Source organism: Lotus japonicus, chromosome 6 (genome assembly GCF_012489685.1).
Source record: "Lotus japonicus ecotype B-129 chromosome 6, LjGifu_v1.2".
NCBI lineage: Eukaryota > Viridiplantae > Streptophyta > Magnoliopsida > Fabales > Fabaceae > Lotus > Lotus japonicus.
In genome coordinates, this window is record NC_080046.1 from 10,013,643 (window position 1) to 10,031,993 (window position 18,351).

Sequence of the window (18,351 nt, forward strand, 5' to 3'; positions counted from 1 at the left end):
ATCAAAAGTCTGAACAACTACCCATTAATCCAATATACCGATCGAATCGATAAACCATCCGAGTTTCCAACAACATTGGTGACTACACTTGTTACTATAGTCATGCATGAATTATTGTTTCTTACGTCGTAGTATGATATTAACAAACACTAGCTGAACTTCTAAGCATCTAGTCCATAGTTTGATCTTTAGACACTGCGTATAGAGACAAATTTGTTGAGCGATGCCAACCCACTTAACATGACCTCTGAACTTCGAGGAGATTCGTCTTATGACTACTAGATGTGAAATTAGCTTAAAAAAACAAGCAAATTATTAACAAATTTGTGAGATAATTAAGTTGAATGATGTTAACCTAACATCATGTTAACGCCAAAGTAGTTAATTTCAGCGGGACTCTTTAATGTCAATGATCAACACATCAAGTGTGAAATTCAATGACTTATTTATTCCCTTATCCTTTTCGTGAAAGCACCTTCGAGAACATTAAACAAGTACTATAAACAGGACATAAAAAAAAGACTGTAAAATTCAAATATAACGGCCATGACGCCCTCATGTTCGTCAATTAACACTATTATTTTATTGCTAAGAAACTTTGGAGTGAAAGATACATGGAATTGCATTTGCACATTTTAAAACAAAAATGGTCAGAGAAGTGCCATGTTAATTACTATGACTATTTTTTATAACCTGTAAACCAAACCATGCGTACGTGCTTCATAAATTACCCTAAAAACTTGTTACATATAAATTACGATAACAATGGCGTTGAAAGTAGGAAATCAGGAATCTTATGTTTGGATTTGCATAATTTTCTTAGACGGTGGTTGTATGAAGATGCATGCATGCTTCTGGCCATTTTTTTAGAGTCGTAAGTCAGACTATTTCCATCTATCTATATTTATTTTAGACTTAATTGTATTTTTTATTCATTTAGTTTATTTAGATCATGGGTGATTTTTGTAAGAAAAAAAGATTATGTGTGATTTTGGTTTTCATAATTTTTTTTCAAGCTAATCAAAGTTTCTACTACTAAAAGTAAGTAAATTCAGTTATTCTGTCAATTTTTATATGAAGAAACTTACAAAATCTTGATTTTCTTGTCAAATATTTTGAAGTTTAGGATAGATTTGATACAATTTAAAAAATAAATAAATTAGTGAAGTTTATTTTGTTAAGTTTTAAAGGTATCCGTAGGATGTAAAGATTAATGCAAAGACTCGAGTAGACATTTTTTTTGGAGTTCACCGGTGTACTTGGGGTTAAATATAGCGTCGGATGTAAGATTTTTAGAATATTCTTAAATGAATGTTGTGATTGAATCATCGGTGAAAAGTTATTTTTGTCAATACACACCTTCCCCACTCACCCCCAATTCACCATAGTACCCCAACTCTGAGTCCGTCGTGACTCCACCCACAACCACCGCCAGTTAATTAAGGGAACTCGTCGTCGTCGACGACACCGGTAAGAAGCAGTGCCAATTAGATGTTGAATGTGCCAAAGAGCCTCTCAGAGGCTAATCCAAGCCGATGGACGACCCTCGAATGTCAAGTTGATGAAGTTTAGCACCAAAGTGGTAGATGTAACTTCTTATATAATATTTGGAGTGATCTTTGGTTCCCGAGTTAGAAATTAAAAACAAATGACAAAGATAAGGGAAAGAAAAAGATCACTCAAGTAATTTAATTATCTTGGTTCACCTTAACCGTAGGCTACTTCTAATCTCCTTACTCCTTAAGTGATTTTCCATTAACTTCACCAAGTTACAAGTATGTGACTCTGCCTCTTCAAGTTATTACTGAGTAGTCCTTGACCATGCCGGAACTAAAAAATTGGTCATTTCATAGCGGCTATAATTTTATATGCCAAAAAATATGTTAGTCGATCAATTAAAGAATGGGTAGTTGTTTGCAGAATTAAGATAAATAGCTGAATGAACAAAAGCTTTGCACCTATATAGATGAGATTTATGGGCAAATACAAGAGCCTAGGTATGAGGATGAATATATTTTCAAGTATAGATTTAGAATCTCGGTTTAAACACCTGGAAATTGGATATTGTGCCATTCCTTTAATTGGAAGTGAAAGGCATGAACACATCATGATCGGTAGTGGATTGAGCACCAATAAGATGTAGGTTAGTGGTTATAGGTCTGAATAACGGTTAGTCAGCCGAAACTTTCCCAATAAATAGGGAAAAATATAGTTATTTGTACAAACGCACATAAAAATCATCAATCAAAATATAAATTTCCCCTTAACTCTGTTTATTTTCCAGCTACTTTATTTCATTTCAGCATTTATTTATTCCTTTCAGTCATTTACTTTAAGTTTAGGCTTACAACCACTTACTTTAGCTGTTTGATCAGTTTTTTTTACTAGCCACTTTTCTCCTTAACTTAGTTAGCATACAACTACCTTCAACATTACCTTTTAGTATCTTATAAATTTACAATGAAGAACAAAAGTCTCTTCTTCGAATAATGATTTGTTTTGAAGATTATTATGTTAATTTTTCAGTTGACTCACTCGACAGTCCCATATCTATTTGAAGATTTTTTTTTTTTAAATTTTCAAATTAGTTCTTTCAGTTTTCTGATTTATATAAGTTGTATAATATACCGTCATAAAAAAGTTGTATAGTTACACTAATTATAGACCTTTAATTTTATAAAATAATCTACTTTTATATAAAAAAAAATTCATTGATGAATCATTTCCCTAGAACAGTTTGACCGGAGGAAGATGCATCAAGAGCATGAAGTAAACAAGCTTAACCACTTCAAGGTAGTTGAACGACAATGTTGAGTTATCGTTTTACACTTAGATTATATTGGGTCAATTTTTCACCTTTATTAGACGACTTCGTTTGGATGGCGGAACAAAAGCTTCACCGTCCAACCATGGAGTCGTCGTAGCCTAGCATATACGTTGCCAGGGGAAGCCACAACCAAGTGTCTTGAAATTAATTGGCTGACTTCAATTGCTTTACTGTTCATTGCTTCTACTTTTCAACTTCTACCATCTAGAAACAAAAGTACAGGTTATACATGCATGCATGAGCATGATCATCGCAAAGAGATTTTTCTTCCATATATTTCTTTTTCAGCAGTCATTTTGTTCCCATGCAAGATGATGACTGACACACAATTACATTCAGATTATAAGAGGGTGCACCATCAGCATTAATTTTGAGGCTATATTTTTTTTTAGTTCAACGCAAAACCCAACTTCACGTCTAACAAAAATATATGGAAGTTTATAACTAAATTTTATAGGGTTGTCTCTTTTTTTTTTAACGAATTTTATAGGGTAGTTTAAATAAACATGAGAATTACTTAACCTCACTCAAATGGATCACTAATAGGATTATTTATAAATAAATTAATAAATAAAATATAAAATTTATAATCCATTTATCTTAAATGTGATTGGTTCACATAGGACCATGTGTTATTTAAATCCATACTTTTCCATGGGTCATTTAAATAATTATATAAATTATTTAACTTTTAACTCATTTTTATGATAGATAACTACATTGATCGAACACACTCAAATCAATTACTCACTCGAGTTTTAATCTCTTAATTAGCCAAGTGGTTAAGGTGGTGGTGACACAGACAATGACAATATTAGTGGTGCTCCTCCTTCGTCGCTCCTTCACCGTACGCATGTGTGTTGAACCCTCTACGAGTGGTAGTTACACTTCAATACCCAAATTACTCAAGAGGTTTAATAAATGTGCTATGTAAGGATTGCATGTGTGCATTATGGTTATTTAGTGGTCCTTCATATAGACAATGGTTGGAGAGCCTAATGTTGCGTCAACATTGTTTGAGTTTCAAGGCGTAACATGTTTCGTGATTAGCCTTGGATCCTCTGGGTCAAATGCACTCATAGCACGTTGATGGATGATGGATCTTCCTTCTGCACAATGTTATCCTTATCATCGCGCGATGAGTTTTTCTTACGCCAGTGTGTTTTGACATTGGGAGATTTGAGCGGGAAAAATGTCGAGAATGGGTTAAACTAACTTAGTGGTCATCCTCGCGATTAGGGATTGAGTTCGTATGCCGATATCTCGGGCAACCAACGTGTTATCCTCTTAGTCGACCACTAACCTAGCTAGCAAGAGATGATGCTGGTTTGTCTATTATAGTGTCCCTTGATCTTGCTAGGAGTGTGTCAGTAGTGGTACGTCGTAAGTTGAGACCATCACTTGCTTGTAGGTCGGACTAGGTGGAACTAGGTCAGACGAGCAATGTGAAAGTTTTTATGTCACTTAGGTTATTTTGACATTGAATGTGTGTGTGCGCGCACGCGTGCATGTTTTCTATTTGTCAGTAAGTACCATGTATTGTCATTGAATGCTTTGAATTCATTCATGAAGCTTGGCCCTTCAATCACTGTAATCTCCTTATTCTCTGCCCCCATTTTTTTATTTCTCATGTAATGGATAAGAAAACTGTAGTGATCACAGAGCCAAGCTTTATGACTGAATTCAAAGCTTTCAATGACGATACATGGTACTCAATGACAAATAGAGAACATGCATACATATCTAAATGTCGAAATAATTCACCTCGTAAAACAACTAATAAGCAAATCAAAGTTGGAATTTGAGTATTATCATCTTGAACATGATTTTGGTGCAATTTAGGTGATCGGCAGTAACATCGGCGATGTCAATTGGTGTGTTGTGCCGGCTAAGAGTCAGTTGAAATGTGGCGTCGACTATCATGACCAGCCTTAAGTGTTAGCTTCAAGTTGTTTAGTTTTAGCTTCACATCAATGCTAGGCTGACACTAAATGGAATATATCCATCGACTATAATCCACATTTTTCTTGTAATGATATGTACTAGGAGACTTACTCCTCATTCTTTGATTGTTAGATTGATTGATCCCAATGGTCATCAATCCATTCACGGTAGAGTGTGAGCGACCAAGATGATATGGCGAGAGTGGTGGAAGAAAAGGACAAGGCCGAGAAAAGAGCATCACAATCAGGGAGGTAGAGGGTAAGGCAAGTTGGAAGAACATCATGGTGGGGGTGGGTGGGTGATAGAGTGTGAGTGGCTAGGGGGTTTGGGGAGGTTGTGGAGGAAGAGTGTCGGGGGGGGGGGGGGAGTATGAGTGGCCAAGGGGATAGGGTGAGGGTGGTGGAAGAAATGAGACAAGGCCAAGGGAGAAACGTCATGGTGGGGGTGGTAGAAGGTGATAGCCCAAGGAAGAGCATCACTGGGGCAACAGAGTGTGAGTGGCCAAGGAGATAGGGCAAGGGCGGCGAAGGAAAGGAGACAAGGAAGAGGCAGGAGCTTCACGATTTGGGCGGTAGAGGGTGAGGATCGAGGGAAGAGTTTCAGTACTATTGGGTTGGCGGGGTGTGAGGGCGAAGGGTTTGAGGTATAAGGTAGAGAATAAAGGATGAGGCTTAAAATGGAAGCTGGATGGAGAAACCAATAATAGTTATGGATAATGTCACGTCATACACGGTACTGTATCAAATTAATGCCAGTCAGGCTTGGGCCCGTGCAAAGGACTGATGTGTCGTTACCAATGCTAAATTTAGTCGTTGAATCAGCGCATCCTTATACTGAGCTAGTTAACAAGTTAAAATAGAAAGAATTATGCTCGACCTAAATATTTATAGTGAATTAACTTTAGTAAATAGTAAATATTTGGTCCATTAATGGTTGAAAAACATGTGCAAAGGGTTGCTAATTGATTTCTTATTATATCATGTGACTTATGTGAGTTAAAAAAAAAAAAATCAAGATTCAAAATTGTTGAAGGGAGAAAAAATAATGAATTGGCTATGTTGAACCGAACAACTTAAAAAACTAGTTGGATTGAATTTTTTTACTTGAATCATTTAAATGGAACAAAATAAATAATCAAAACATTCCAAGTTTTCCTACTGTAACAAAAAAAAAAATTCAATACATTCCAATGTTCTGGTTCTGTCGTCTTCCATTAGAGAGCCATACAGGGAACTTGGCCTTCCAAAAGAGATTACCATTTCATTACAGAGAAAGTTATTAGCATTTGGGTGGATGGAAAACATAATTGGTATCACAAGTAAACCTTTCATAAAAATCCGTGACAACTGTCCCTGGTGACTACTACTACTACTGATCACAGTTTTTGGTTCCATTCTCAGCCATTGTTTTTAAGTAAATCAACTCATTTTGCAAAACTTTCTGTGGGCTTGTAATCACGAAGCAGAAAAGGTTCTCCTTAATTATATTATATGAAACATTGCCGTTTTTTGAAGTTCTTTTAAAATGTCATATGAAAGCTAGAGTTTGTTTCAAATGTCATCGTCAACTTTTTTTTTCCCACATGTCTTATCACGAAAACAATTATGTTTGAGTGGAGAATCTCTTCTAGCTAGAGTTTTTTGAGATTAGCTCTCCTAACTAGAGTTTTTTATTTATTTATTATAATACATAATTACATAATAATTGAATCAAAAACTTTACTTAAGAGAAATTAATCATGTAATACTTAAACCAACCATTAATTGATAGCATCATAATCAATTGAATCAAAAAGTACATGTTTGGGGCATTGGGCCACACATGATTTGGGTGCATTGCTTGAAAAAACAACTCTTGAATCATTTGTGATTGTTAATATAATAATGATTTTAGTCTTCTACTTAACTATTAGCTTATCTATATTTTAGTATTTCTATTTGTGAGGCAAAAAATGACAATTTTAAGTTTAATTACACTCAACAAAAGTATCTAATATAAATAAGATTTAAAATAGATTATATTCTCCTAATTTAAGTTTGAAGTAGTTTTTTTTTATTGAAAGGAAGAATCCAAGACCTAAACGTTTTGCATGCGTTTTTGTTTAACCATGCAATTGTGTTAATTAACCTACACATGTATGGTAGAAATAGGCTGGATTAAACTGGATTTTGGATAAAGGTCGGATCTGCTTACAAAGTTCACGGTTTTTTTAGGCTTTAATTTGGCATGGTCTTTTTAAAAGCTTGGTCTAAGCTAGTAACGTATTTAAAGAGATTTTTTTGTTATAGTCAGCTCTAAAAACTATACGATCCGATGGTGTCGCGGCTGGCTCACTAAGTAACACTCTTAAGCAGACACCGTGCGGTTAGCTAGCATGACTTGATCCAAGAACGGACCACCCCAACATGATTTGCAAAGTGTCTGACCAGCCTGGTAAAGGACAGAGACATATACTGAAGCATTGACCGTACGTTCGAAAGCTCCACTTTCTCGCTCACTTGCAAAGACCCCGAACATACACTTCTGGCATATAAATACATGTTATATCATTCATTTTCATAAGATATTAATTCTTAGCATTTATGAGTTCTCAGTTTATTCCATGTATACCCTTTTTTTTGTAAGCCAAGTAAGTATAATAAATAGGAACACTAGGGGTATTCCAACCCTGTACAAAAGCTGCTCAAGGAAGAGCAAAACAACAAGCTCCTCAAGGCTAAGCTCAGCACATCCATCTACTAGCCAGACTTAAAGATAACCCAAACAAATCATAGGATTAGACATCCAATCATAAGTTGAGCAACTGAACCCTTTGTTTTTGGCCTTTAACCAACTCCAAGCTTTCAATTTAGCCGTATCCAGTACCTTCTCAGTATCCCCATGGCCCTCTTTAAATACAATCTCATTGCGGCAAGTCCAGAGTGATCAGGCCAGAGCCAACCAAATTGCAAGGGCTCCACTTCTTTGGTTTTTGCTTCTCAGCTCAGCACCATGTTGTTGAACGTGCATCCAGGAATTTGCAGGCAAGACAATACTGATTCCTAACCACTTATAACAGGAATACCAGACTTGTTGGGCAAAATCACAAGTAAACAGAAGATGTTCCATGCTTTCTAACTCTGTCTGGCAGAAAGGGCACGATAAAGAGTCTCCATCGGTTAAGATTCTGCGTTTATTTAAGTTCTCTCTTGTTTGGTTTCTGCCCCATAAAACCTTCTAGCCAAATGCCAGAACGTTTGGAGGTGCAGTCCCCTGCCATAGAATTTGGAAGACTGGGAATGGCACATCAGAAGCTTCTTCCTGGATGGAGCTATACGCTGATTTAACAGTGTAGTTCTCTTCCGGATTTGGCTTCCAAATCCATTTATTCGAGCGTCCTTCGACAAGGGGAACCACATCAATGAAAACCAACATCTTCTCCACCACTTCTTGCTCATGGTCCAGCAAGGGCCTCGCCACGAGAAGTTCCAGGTCCAGGTCCCCAAGTCAAAGATAATTGCGTCCTTCTGCAAGGATAGATTGTACAACCTTAAGTACCTGTCTTTGAGTGTAAAGTGTCTGCACCAGGTATCGCTCCAGAAGCGAACACTATTTCCCTTGCCTATCTTCCTTTCCACTCCCCAGTCAAACCAACAACTCTCTGTACCTCCAAAGCAGGAACGCATCAAGTCCTTCCACCAACTAGATGAGGTCCCTCTCGGTTCTGCCCTTTCACCATATAAAGGCACATCATATTTTGCTATCATAACCTTGCCCCACAAGCTCTCTTCCTCAAGCAAAAGCCTCCATCTCCATTTCCCCAATAATGCCAAGTTGAAAGACCTCCAATCTTTTAAGCCAAGCCCCCTAGATGTTTTGGTTTGCAAATCGATTCCCACTTTATCCAAGCCACCTTTTTCAGCCCTTCCAAACCTCCCCATAAGAACTCCCTCATTATCTTAGTGCACTCCTTTAAACACCACTTGGCATTCTAAAAAAAGACAGGAAAAAAGGGGCAGCGAGGACAACACACTAGAAATTAGAGTTATTCGATCGCCAAAGGATATAAATTTCTGGCGCCACTGAGTCAACCTTCTCCTCAATTGTTCAAGCACCGGATCCCATAAAGACAATATTCTCGAGTTCCCCCCAAGGGGAGTCCAAGGTAAGTGAATGGGACCCTCATAGTTTTACAATTAAGAAGCTGAGCTAGTTGGAGACATGTCCTCGTCTCTATGAATATCCCGACTACCTTGCTCTTGTGGAAGTTGATTTTGGAGATACCCTTCTCCAATGAACAAGGTGTCATCCGCAAATTGTAGGAGCGAAACCGTCACCTCCTCATGCCTCCCTAGTTTATAACCTGCAAACTTACCCCAATGTAGTGCTTGTTGTACAAGCCCGTTAAGACCCTCAACCACAACTAGGAAGAGAAGCGGCGCTAGTGGATTGTAACACCCCGATTTCGGTGGCGTCACTTTAGTTACCAAAAAGAAAACTTAAAACGGAAAAACGTAAATATTTTTTTCGATAATATAAGCAAGACTGAAAGAAATAAAACTCTAAAATGAAAGATAATAGAACTAATTTACAATATAAATACATATCCCGCTGTAGTACCAAACCTCGTCACGAGTAACCTCCAGTGACGGAAAGTAGTAGAAAGGTAACGCCCGTAGGCAATATGTACAGACCAAAAGTAAAGGTGAAGTGTCCGCAACACAAACCTCAAAAACGAGAATGAGTTAGCCCAAATGGTCTAAAAGAAGACCTCCTAGCCCAACCAACTCTCTGTGATTCCAGTAGAAAACCACACAAAAAGCTATAGGCGGGAAACTACCCTGTCTCCAAAGAAACAAATGACGGTCAGAGCTAAGACTCTACTCCTACACTAATCCTATCTCGAGGAGCTCACACTAGCACTAAAACCTACATGCTAGCATGATCGTCGTCCGAATCAGAATCCAGAACGACCAAGTCAACAAACACTATCCGCCCCCCCCCCCTCGAACTACCGCAATGCGCTCCGGTGCTGGCCTCACGGGCTTAGGGCCCGAACCATGATCAGCAATGATAGCAACCGTGGGTGAGCTGGACTCTGAAGAAGTCACTCCCACAGGCTCCTCCTTTGAGGGGTCCTCATCATCAGAAGATGACGGTGGTGGTGGTGCTCCTACTCCTGGTCCGCAAAGCACGCCGGGCGGCAGGTTGAAACTGAAAGTGCACCTCCTCAGCACTCCTTCCATCAAATGTCCTCCACTGTCCACGCGATCCTCCATGATCCTCCCCGAGTACATCGCGCGATGGCTAGCGGGGTCAACCACCCACGCGCCGGGGTCATCCTGGTCTAACATCTCATATCTAGTCCCCCCCGAAGGGTGGACCATCGTGAACCAATCCGCTAAAGACATCTGACAATGGGCGTAGTCCGCCAAAGTACACATAGAAGATGCGAGAGTCAAGTCAAAAGAATTATGTAAATAATAAATCCAATAGGTAAAGATAGTGATAGCTACTTAGGCTTATAAGTCAGAGATAACATCCTAGAGTTGTATATGTCGCAATGAATATAAAAGGCAATAATAGCACTTAGCATGCATCAAATAGGTTTAACAAGTATCAATCACACTCCGTAACTAAGTCAGTATGCGTGTTGCATGAAATGCAATGCTGGTTGTCAAGATGCAGTTCCGGAACGGATGGGCATCAACGAGTCAGCCCTAGCACCAGCAACGGTGGGACCATTTCCGCTCGCGTGTCTCTTACACCACACAAAGTGTAGTCAGATCAGCAGTAAACCCGAAGGCCTGCCATTTCCGTCTGCTACTAAGAATCACCGCAGTGTTCTTATATGGAAATCCGGGTCTTATGACCATTTTGGAATCCACCGAGGTCCGGTATCACGCCGTGTATTAACCTCAAAATGTGTGCATGAATGCAAAGTGGTTAGCCAAACAACGTCTCCGACCTCACTCGACACGTCGCCATGTGTTCTAGCTAACTTATAGTCTCTAAAAAGAATACCCTAAGGCAAATGTCGATTCGGCGACAAAATACAGTTAATCATAAACAGAGTACAATCACTCACGATAACTCTTCGAGTCATCAATGCTCTCACAAAGTCTCACGCTTCAGTGGAGTCTTATACAATCACGAAGTCTCACGCTTCAGTGAAGTTTTATGCTTTCACAAGGTCTCACGCCTCAGTTAATTTACACACTTGCACGAAGTCTCACGCTTCAATGAAGTTTCATGATGTTCACGAGGTCTCACGCCTCAGTGAAGATCCATGCTTTTCACGAGGTCTCACGCCTCAGTGAAGATTCTCGGCTCACCCCTCGGATGGCTAAACAAACTGCTCAAGGAGCGAAGGAGTATCAACATACTCAGAACTTACAGTTTTCCTAAAACTTGGTCTCGACGACAATTCTCATTTCCAAATCTGATATTCAATTCCAAAGCTTGTATCTGAGAGTGTTATCATTAATTAAAGGTTTAGAGGTTGTTTAATATCTTATGAGTTTTCCTTGTAAAAATAGCTTCCTTTTAGTCTTATCGTATTTCCTATAAGTTTCAAAGATCCCAAAATCCCAATGTAATTCCCAGAGAATGTCTCGATCCACTAAAACAAAAACAAGGCCCGAACTCCGTTCGTCCCGTCAAACTTTCTCGAACTCTTATAAAAAATCGACATGACTTGCCCGTTATTCTCACTCCTCAGTACCACAGATATATGTGTTATGGCATAGTTAAATCAGCACAGTCAACAAACATGTCACATATATCACATATCCAAGAATAACCACATAGCACTTAGCATGTAAAGCAGATATCACACATCCTAGATTAACCATTTAGCACGTACCATGTAATTCAATCTCAAAAACAGTTAGTAGATGAATCATCTACATTGTCAGCCGAAGCCTCGGAAAACTTTTCCCATCCTAACACAAACAAGTGCATAAACAGTAAATCAAGTCGAATATGTCGACACCTAAAGAATTAGCTAATAGTTCAGTGAGAAGCCCTCACCTGTAGATCCTCCAGGGTTCTCTTCGAATGCTCCTTCACACTCAGCTCCTTGTTCTTCGGGAAAATCCTCAAAAGAACCTTTAGAGTAAAAACCACAGAATTCTATCAGAATCTATCAGAAACTCAGCAATCAATGCTCACTAAGGTTACACGAAGTAGCATATACTCCGAGGTACGATAATCTAGCGCGAAAGGACAAGTTTTCGAAAAAAGAATTTTCTTCCTCCCCCTAGGGTGCTCTCGGCCACACATGGTAATTGTGTGTGTCGATTTTTCTTCGATCAAACTTGGTTCCTAGGTTATCATTAGTCGTAAATAAGAGGAATCTAAACTCGGAAAAATTATCGGATCGAAAACTGTCGCAGGGGTATTTTGGTCAATATTTTTAGCTCAGAATTTCAAAACTGAAATTTCGAAAAGCAAATTGGATGGGGACGTCACCAACGACGTCTATGACGACTAATCCTACTAGCACTAAGCTAAGGCGATAGTTTTCAGCCCAAAGGATGAAACTTTGTCCCAAAATGGGTATTTGAAGCAGAATTGAAACTCGACGGTGGTTTTTTGAGAATCGGCGTAGTATTATTAGCTAAACATGCTCTTGGGCACGTAGGGAAGATGTTTAGATAGAAAAATAAAGTTATCTGGATGGTTTTGAAAAAAACTCAAAACTAGGAGCACAGAAAGACCTAGAGAAAAGCTATGGAAACGACGATCAGAGGTAAGGATTAACGACTATACCTCGATACCTTCAAGTAGCAACTGTTGGATCAACGATCAAGCAAGAAATGATGAAAATCTCCTCTTCCTCCTCTTAGTGAAGCTCGCGGGTTTGGAGTGAAAATGGTGAAGTTTTTGCCATTTTTTCTCATTTTCTTGCTATATATAGAGGATTGAAAAACGCGGGAAAATGAAATTTTCGCGATTCTGATTTTTCCGGCTTCATTCTCCGTGAATTCTAAGATAGGTTTTGGCGACATAATTCCAAAACTCAAAAGAGGTTTCCTTGTATTTTAGGTGACTAATGCAAAGTCGTGTAAAACTATTTTACCCGATAAGTTACTTTTTGCATTGAATGTCGGAAGAGAAAACTTCCTTCTGAAGAAAGATTGAAATCATCAAGAGAAATAGGTGTACGCGTGTGGAATCTTCATTTGAAGCTCCGAATATAAAAAGTCTTCATCGTCGGTTGATTTTAGGTTTCTTGAACTATCAGGGTTTTAGTTTCGGCAAGTTTCCGAGGATTGGAATCAGACGTTCATAGATTCTAGGGTTTCGCCTCGAAACGATTGTCGTATAAGGATTAAGAGAAGTTCTAACATTTCTCTGAAGATTTTTGGAATTAGTTTCCATCGTGACTTTAAGTGTAAATTAGCTATTTGCTAGGGTTTCTGCCCTAGGTTTAAGCGTATGTCGATCGTGCTATACCTTTTATCGATTTTGATACAATCCTTAGACTTTTCCTGAACTTTCTCCTTCACAAATTTATTTCATTTAGTAAACTCTTGTTCAGGTTTCCCTTCACGATACATCAACCCTAATTGTGAATAGGATTTTATTCACTTGGTATAAACTTAAAAACTTGGGTCTTACATGGATCCCCTTGCTTCCACCCTCTCTCCATGCCAAACTCCATAAAAGGGCTTTTGTTCACAAGAACTGAAACTCTGGCAGAAGTAATATAGCTCTTAATCCATTTATTCCAACGATCATGGAAATTCATCCGCCGGAGCATATAGAACAAGAGGTCCCACCGAACCGAATCATAAGCCTTTTCAAAATCAGCTTTGAAGATCAAAGTCCCTTTTTTTCTACTCTGAGCATCATGAATGAGTTCATTCACAACCACAATGCTATCCAACATACTGTGCCCCTCAAGGAAAGCTGATTGTTCCATGCTTATTATACTTGGTAGCACCTGCTAAAGATGATTGGCTAGGATCTTTGCCACCACTTTATAGATGCACCCCACCAGCGTGATCGGTCTAAATTCATTTAGGCATTGAAGGGATTCGACTTTCGGCACTAAGGCTATGATTGAAGAGTTGCTTCCCTTTGGACACACACCATGAACCCAAAACTCATCAAGAATATTTTTAAAATCGTCTACCATAAGGAGCCAAAAGGGGACTTGATAAAAAAGAAGCTGTATCCATCCGGGCCGGGGCACTTGTCCCCTGCACAAGCCCAAACTGCATCCTTAATTTCCTGAGGATCAAAACCTTCACAAAGCATTACATTGTCGGCATCCAACAAAGACTTGAAAGGCACACCATACCCTCATTTAATATTATATCTATCACCTGACACCTCTTATTTTCACCCATCAAAATTATAACAAGTTTTTTAATCAATATTTATCATTCTCTCTCTTCACTCTAACTCAACATTAAATATGGGTGTTTATGTCAACAAATATATATATATATATATATATATATATATATATTAATGATTGCGCTTTAAAAACAATGTGCATAACCCTAAACAACAAAAAATCAAAAACGAAGGGAGTAGTACAAATGGTAAAACAACTTAAATTTTAGAACGAAGAGAGTATATGTTAACAACAGAATCGTCATTAATGTTTGGATAGTTAAAAATCATTATAATATTGGGTAAATAGCCAACTTGGTCCCTGAATGTGTCAGCCGCCTTCAACTTGATCCTTAAACTTCTAAAATGTCTCTCGTGGTCCTTGAAAGTGGCAAAACTCATTCATGCTAGTCCCTGGGTTAAAAAAGGCAGACAGACGTTAACAGAATTCTGACCTGGAATTTTTTTTTGTCATTATTGAAGCTTACGTGACAGTTGACTGTTAGAAAAGTTTTTAAGACTTCAATCTAGTCCTTGAATTTGATTTTTTTTTCACTCCCCCATCTTCCTCTACCTCTCCCCACCACCATCACCCTCTCTCCATCTCCATCTTCTTCTTCCCACTCTCATCCCCTCCCTCTCACGTTCTCCCTCACCCCAACTCTTTTTCCCTTCCAAAAACTAAAATCCTTCAACCCAAAATCACAAAACCAAGAAATAAACTTAAGCCCAGAAATTTAACCCTCTTCCAAAATCATTTCCATAGCCACCATACTACTGCACCTTCAATCTCAGAAAAACAAACCCAGACAATTTTTTTTTAAAAGTAAAAACTCATTTTAGATGAGCTGTTTCCAAATCTGTTACTGTGTCTATTACAAGGTGATTGCTAATTAAGCTATTAAACTCTCAACGAACACGAAGCATGAGAAAGCATATATTTTTACATACTCAACTAGCACAGTTTTCTAAATACAAAAGTGGAACTAGAGAAATTGTAGTGGTATATTGGTGAAGAAGTATTAGCAGCCACACCTAATTCTGATGATGGTGTGCAGCAGATCTAAACCCAGTTAGGTACCGTCTTGCTGGAGGCAATCTTTGAAGGATCATCCAAAACCTTAGCAAGGGAGCGATACTGCAACTTTACACTCTCTGCATTGTCCAATGTCTTCACCATACCATCCAACAACCCATAAATCGCAGATATGCTGGCTATTAATCGGCCTCCACTCCTTGGTCTGAATCTTCTACTCAATTTTGTGAGTCAAGCACACAATACAAACACGAAGATATAAGATCAAGCTTGTTAACCACAGTAGCAGCAATCATCATCGATACAAGAAGCTATTTCAAACAGTTTGTGATTTTGGTGAGGGGGAGCGTGAGAGGGAGGGGATGAGGGTGGGAAGAAGAAGATGGAGATGGAGAGAGGGTGATGGTGGTGGGTAGAGGTAGAGGTAGAGGAAGAGGGGGAGAGAATTTTGTTTTTTTCAAATTCAGGGACTAGATTGAAGTCTTAAAAACTTTTCTAACAGCCAATTGCCACGTAAGCTTCAATTATGACAAAAAAAAATCCAGGTCAGACTTTCGTTAACGTCCGTCTGCCTTTTTTAACCTAGGGACTAGCAGGAATGAATTTTGCCACTTTCAAGGACCACGGGAGACATTTTAGAAGTTTAAGGACCAATTTAAAGGCGACTAACACATTCAGGGACCAAGTTGGCTATTTACCCTTATAATATTATATAGAACGGTGTCTAAATAAAAATATGTGTTCAGTCCACATATCATTTCGTTGCATAGTTTTTTTTTTCTTTTCTTTTACAATGACTTTTTTCATGGGACCTTCAATAAGTCTACGAAACCTGTTAGAAAAGTGATATATATATATATATATATATATATATATATATATATATATATATATATATATATAAAAAAGAAATATTATATTTAGGAAAAAAAATTCCATTCATAAAACTCGATAATTATTCCACCTCGATCTCATAGAAAGAAATAGTAAATAACAATAAAAAAGAGAAAATAAAAAAAAATTTATGAAAAGTGATATAATAAAAAATAAGTAAGATATTATAAATAGTTTAAGTGGTAAGAGTTGATGGACATATAGTTTGAGAGGAGAAGATCAAAAGATAAATCACTAAATGTTGTAATTTAATGTTTCCGATGTAAAAGAAAATTATAAATGAGATAGATAATATGAGTGAATATAAAAAATTTGATTGATTTATATGTTTTATCTGTTAGACCTGATTTTAATAAATCAATGGAAAATGATCGATATTTGTTACCACTTCTTATTTTTAGACAAAAAATTAGAACCAAACACACTATGCAACCGCGGAGATTAGTCTTATTTTCTCTCAAAATTTTATTTTGGTTGTTTCGATTTCATGGTTGTAAGTGTAATTCGAAAAGTTTTCTTCATAATCGTTTCGTAATAAATAGTTTTCCAATTATTTAGCTACTGAAAAGGATACAAAAATGATCTAAAAAAAAAAAAAGAGAGGAAGAAGAGTTGTTAACTGGAAAAGGAATAATAGTAATATGTTGTTTCTTGTTACTTAAATTTTAGCAACGTTGCTTATTTTCTCTTTGTGGTTGTTTTTTAACTAAAAAATAATATTTTTTCTTTCACTTTGGACCCAATCAAAAGTATGTAAAATAAAAAATCATATTTAGAGCGAAATCTGCATCGGTTGCTTATGAGTTACTTAAATCATATGTGGGATTTTGCGTCCACTAGAATTTAAGCAACTCATCTAACAACCCATGGTTGGAAATGCTCTAAGTGTCATTAGAAATCAACCAATCATTGATTTTGAACACTCAGTTCCTCACATCAAAATTTCGTTGGTTGACACACAAAATTAGATACTCCATTTGTTCTACAAAGATTGTTGTTTGAGATTGTGGCACAAAGACTATGATGACAATTATAATGTTAATGAAGTGCCGTTATTTAATTAAATTTTACTAGTACCATGCTATTAATTATACTTAGATAGAGAAAATGTACTTAATAGAGAATAATTGTGGTTGGTTAATATGAAATGAGATAAGTGAGATAAAATGTATTAAATAAGGATATATGTGGAAAATAAAAAATACATTGACTTTCTAAAACATTAAACATTTTGAAATATTAAAAGAATGTCCAAAACAACAATTTTTCTAAAACGGAGGGAGTACCATTTAGGTACACACTCCCTATGTCCCTATTTATAAGTCACTATTTGAGATTTTTTCCCCTCAAAATATAAGTCATTTTATAATAGTTTTTTTTTGGTAGATTGCTGAAAGAAAAACAACAAGAAAGAAAAGGAAAACTATCCAAACTCTTGCAGATGCAAGACGTCAGCAGGAGGAGAGTTCCAAGTTGTGAGTCCCCAACGCTTCAGCAACCCGAGCTTGGCTAGAGTATCAGCTGCACTATTGTTCTCCCTAGGCACATACTGAAAAATCACTTGCCAGTCATACATAAGATAGCATCTAATCTCTGAAAGAATTGCAGCACATGAATGAATGTTCAGCACTTTGTTAGCTTTTAGACTCTCCACTACCTTGAAGCAGTCCGATTCACACACTATCTTCCTAAACCCACACCGCCAAGCCACCTGAAGCCCTCGAATCACACCCAGAAGCTCTGCCATATAAGCATCCCCTTGGCCCTCAAAACTTGAGAAGCCACACAGCCATTTCCCATGATGATCGCAGAGCACTCCCTCAGCTGCAATACCTGCCAACCGCCGGTCACAACTCCCATCAACATTAACCTTAATCCACCCTTCCTTCGGAGCCACCCAACCAGAAGCACGGGGAGAAAAAAATGAACACAGGTAGAGATCGTTGCTGACTCACTCAGCTCGGTCATGATGTTCCTAACAACAGTTTCAATAGTTCACTTCTCAGGATCAAGAGCCATATTACAACGCCACCGCCAGACCCACCACATAATAGACAACAATCTTCTGGCTTCTGCGTGATTCAGCATGCTAGCCAACCAAGTCCATGCATCCGGGGAGAAAAAACCCGCCACAGTACCACACCCGAATCTGTTCCAAAGTTCTCTTGAATGGGGACAATCCCGGAGACAATGAAGGACATCTTCTAAAGGGGAGGAACAACGACCACACGCTGCACTTGGTGCCAAGGAGCAGTGGTGCCTGTGGGAATTGACTGAAAGAGCTTTGTGTAACGCCAACCAAACCATAAACTTAATTTTCTCC

The 18,351-nt window shown here is 37.9% G+C and overlaps 1 protein-coding gene across 1 annotated transcript; it reads right to left on the minus strand.

The window, feature by feature from the left end:
- Nucleotides 1-8,946: 8,946 nt before the first annotated feature.
- Nucleotides 8,947-13,679, minus strand: LOC130724866 (uncharacterized). The gene is made up of 2 exons (XM_057576136.1): nucleotides 13,376-13,679; nucleotides 8,947-9,113 (listed from the first exon to the last, which is right to left on the minus strand). Exons 1-2 carry the CDS (start codon nucleotides 13,677-13,679, stop codon nucleotides 8,947-8,949), a joined length of 471 nt encoding a protein of 156 aa, XP_057432119.1.
- Between the last annotated feature and the right edge of the window lie 4,672 nt (nucleotides 13,680-18,351).

Coding starts and splice junctions, on each gene's coding strand:
- LOC130724866 (XM_057576136.1), bottom strand. CDS start 13,679: ATGGAACAATCAGCTTTCCTTGAGGGGCACAGTATGTTGGATAGCATT. Junction 9,114..13,375: donor GTGGAAGCAAGGGGATCCAT/GTAAGACCCAAG, acceptor GTAAGTTTGCAG/GTTATAAACTAGGGAGGCAT.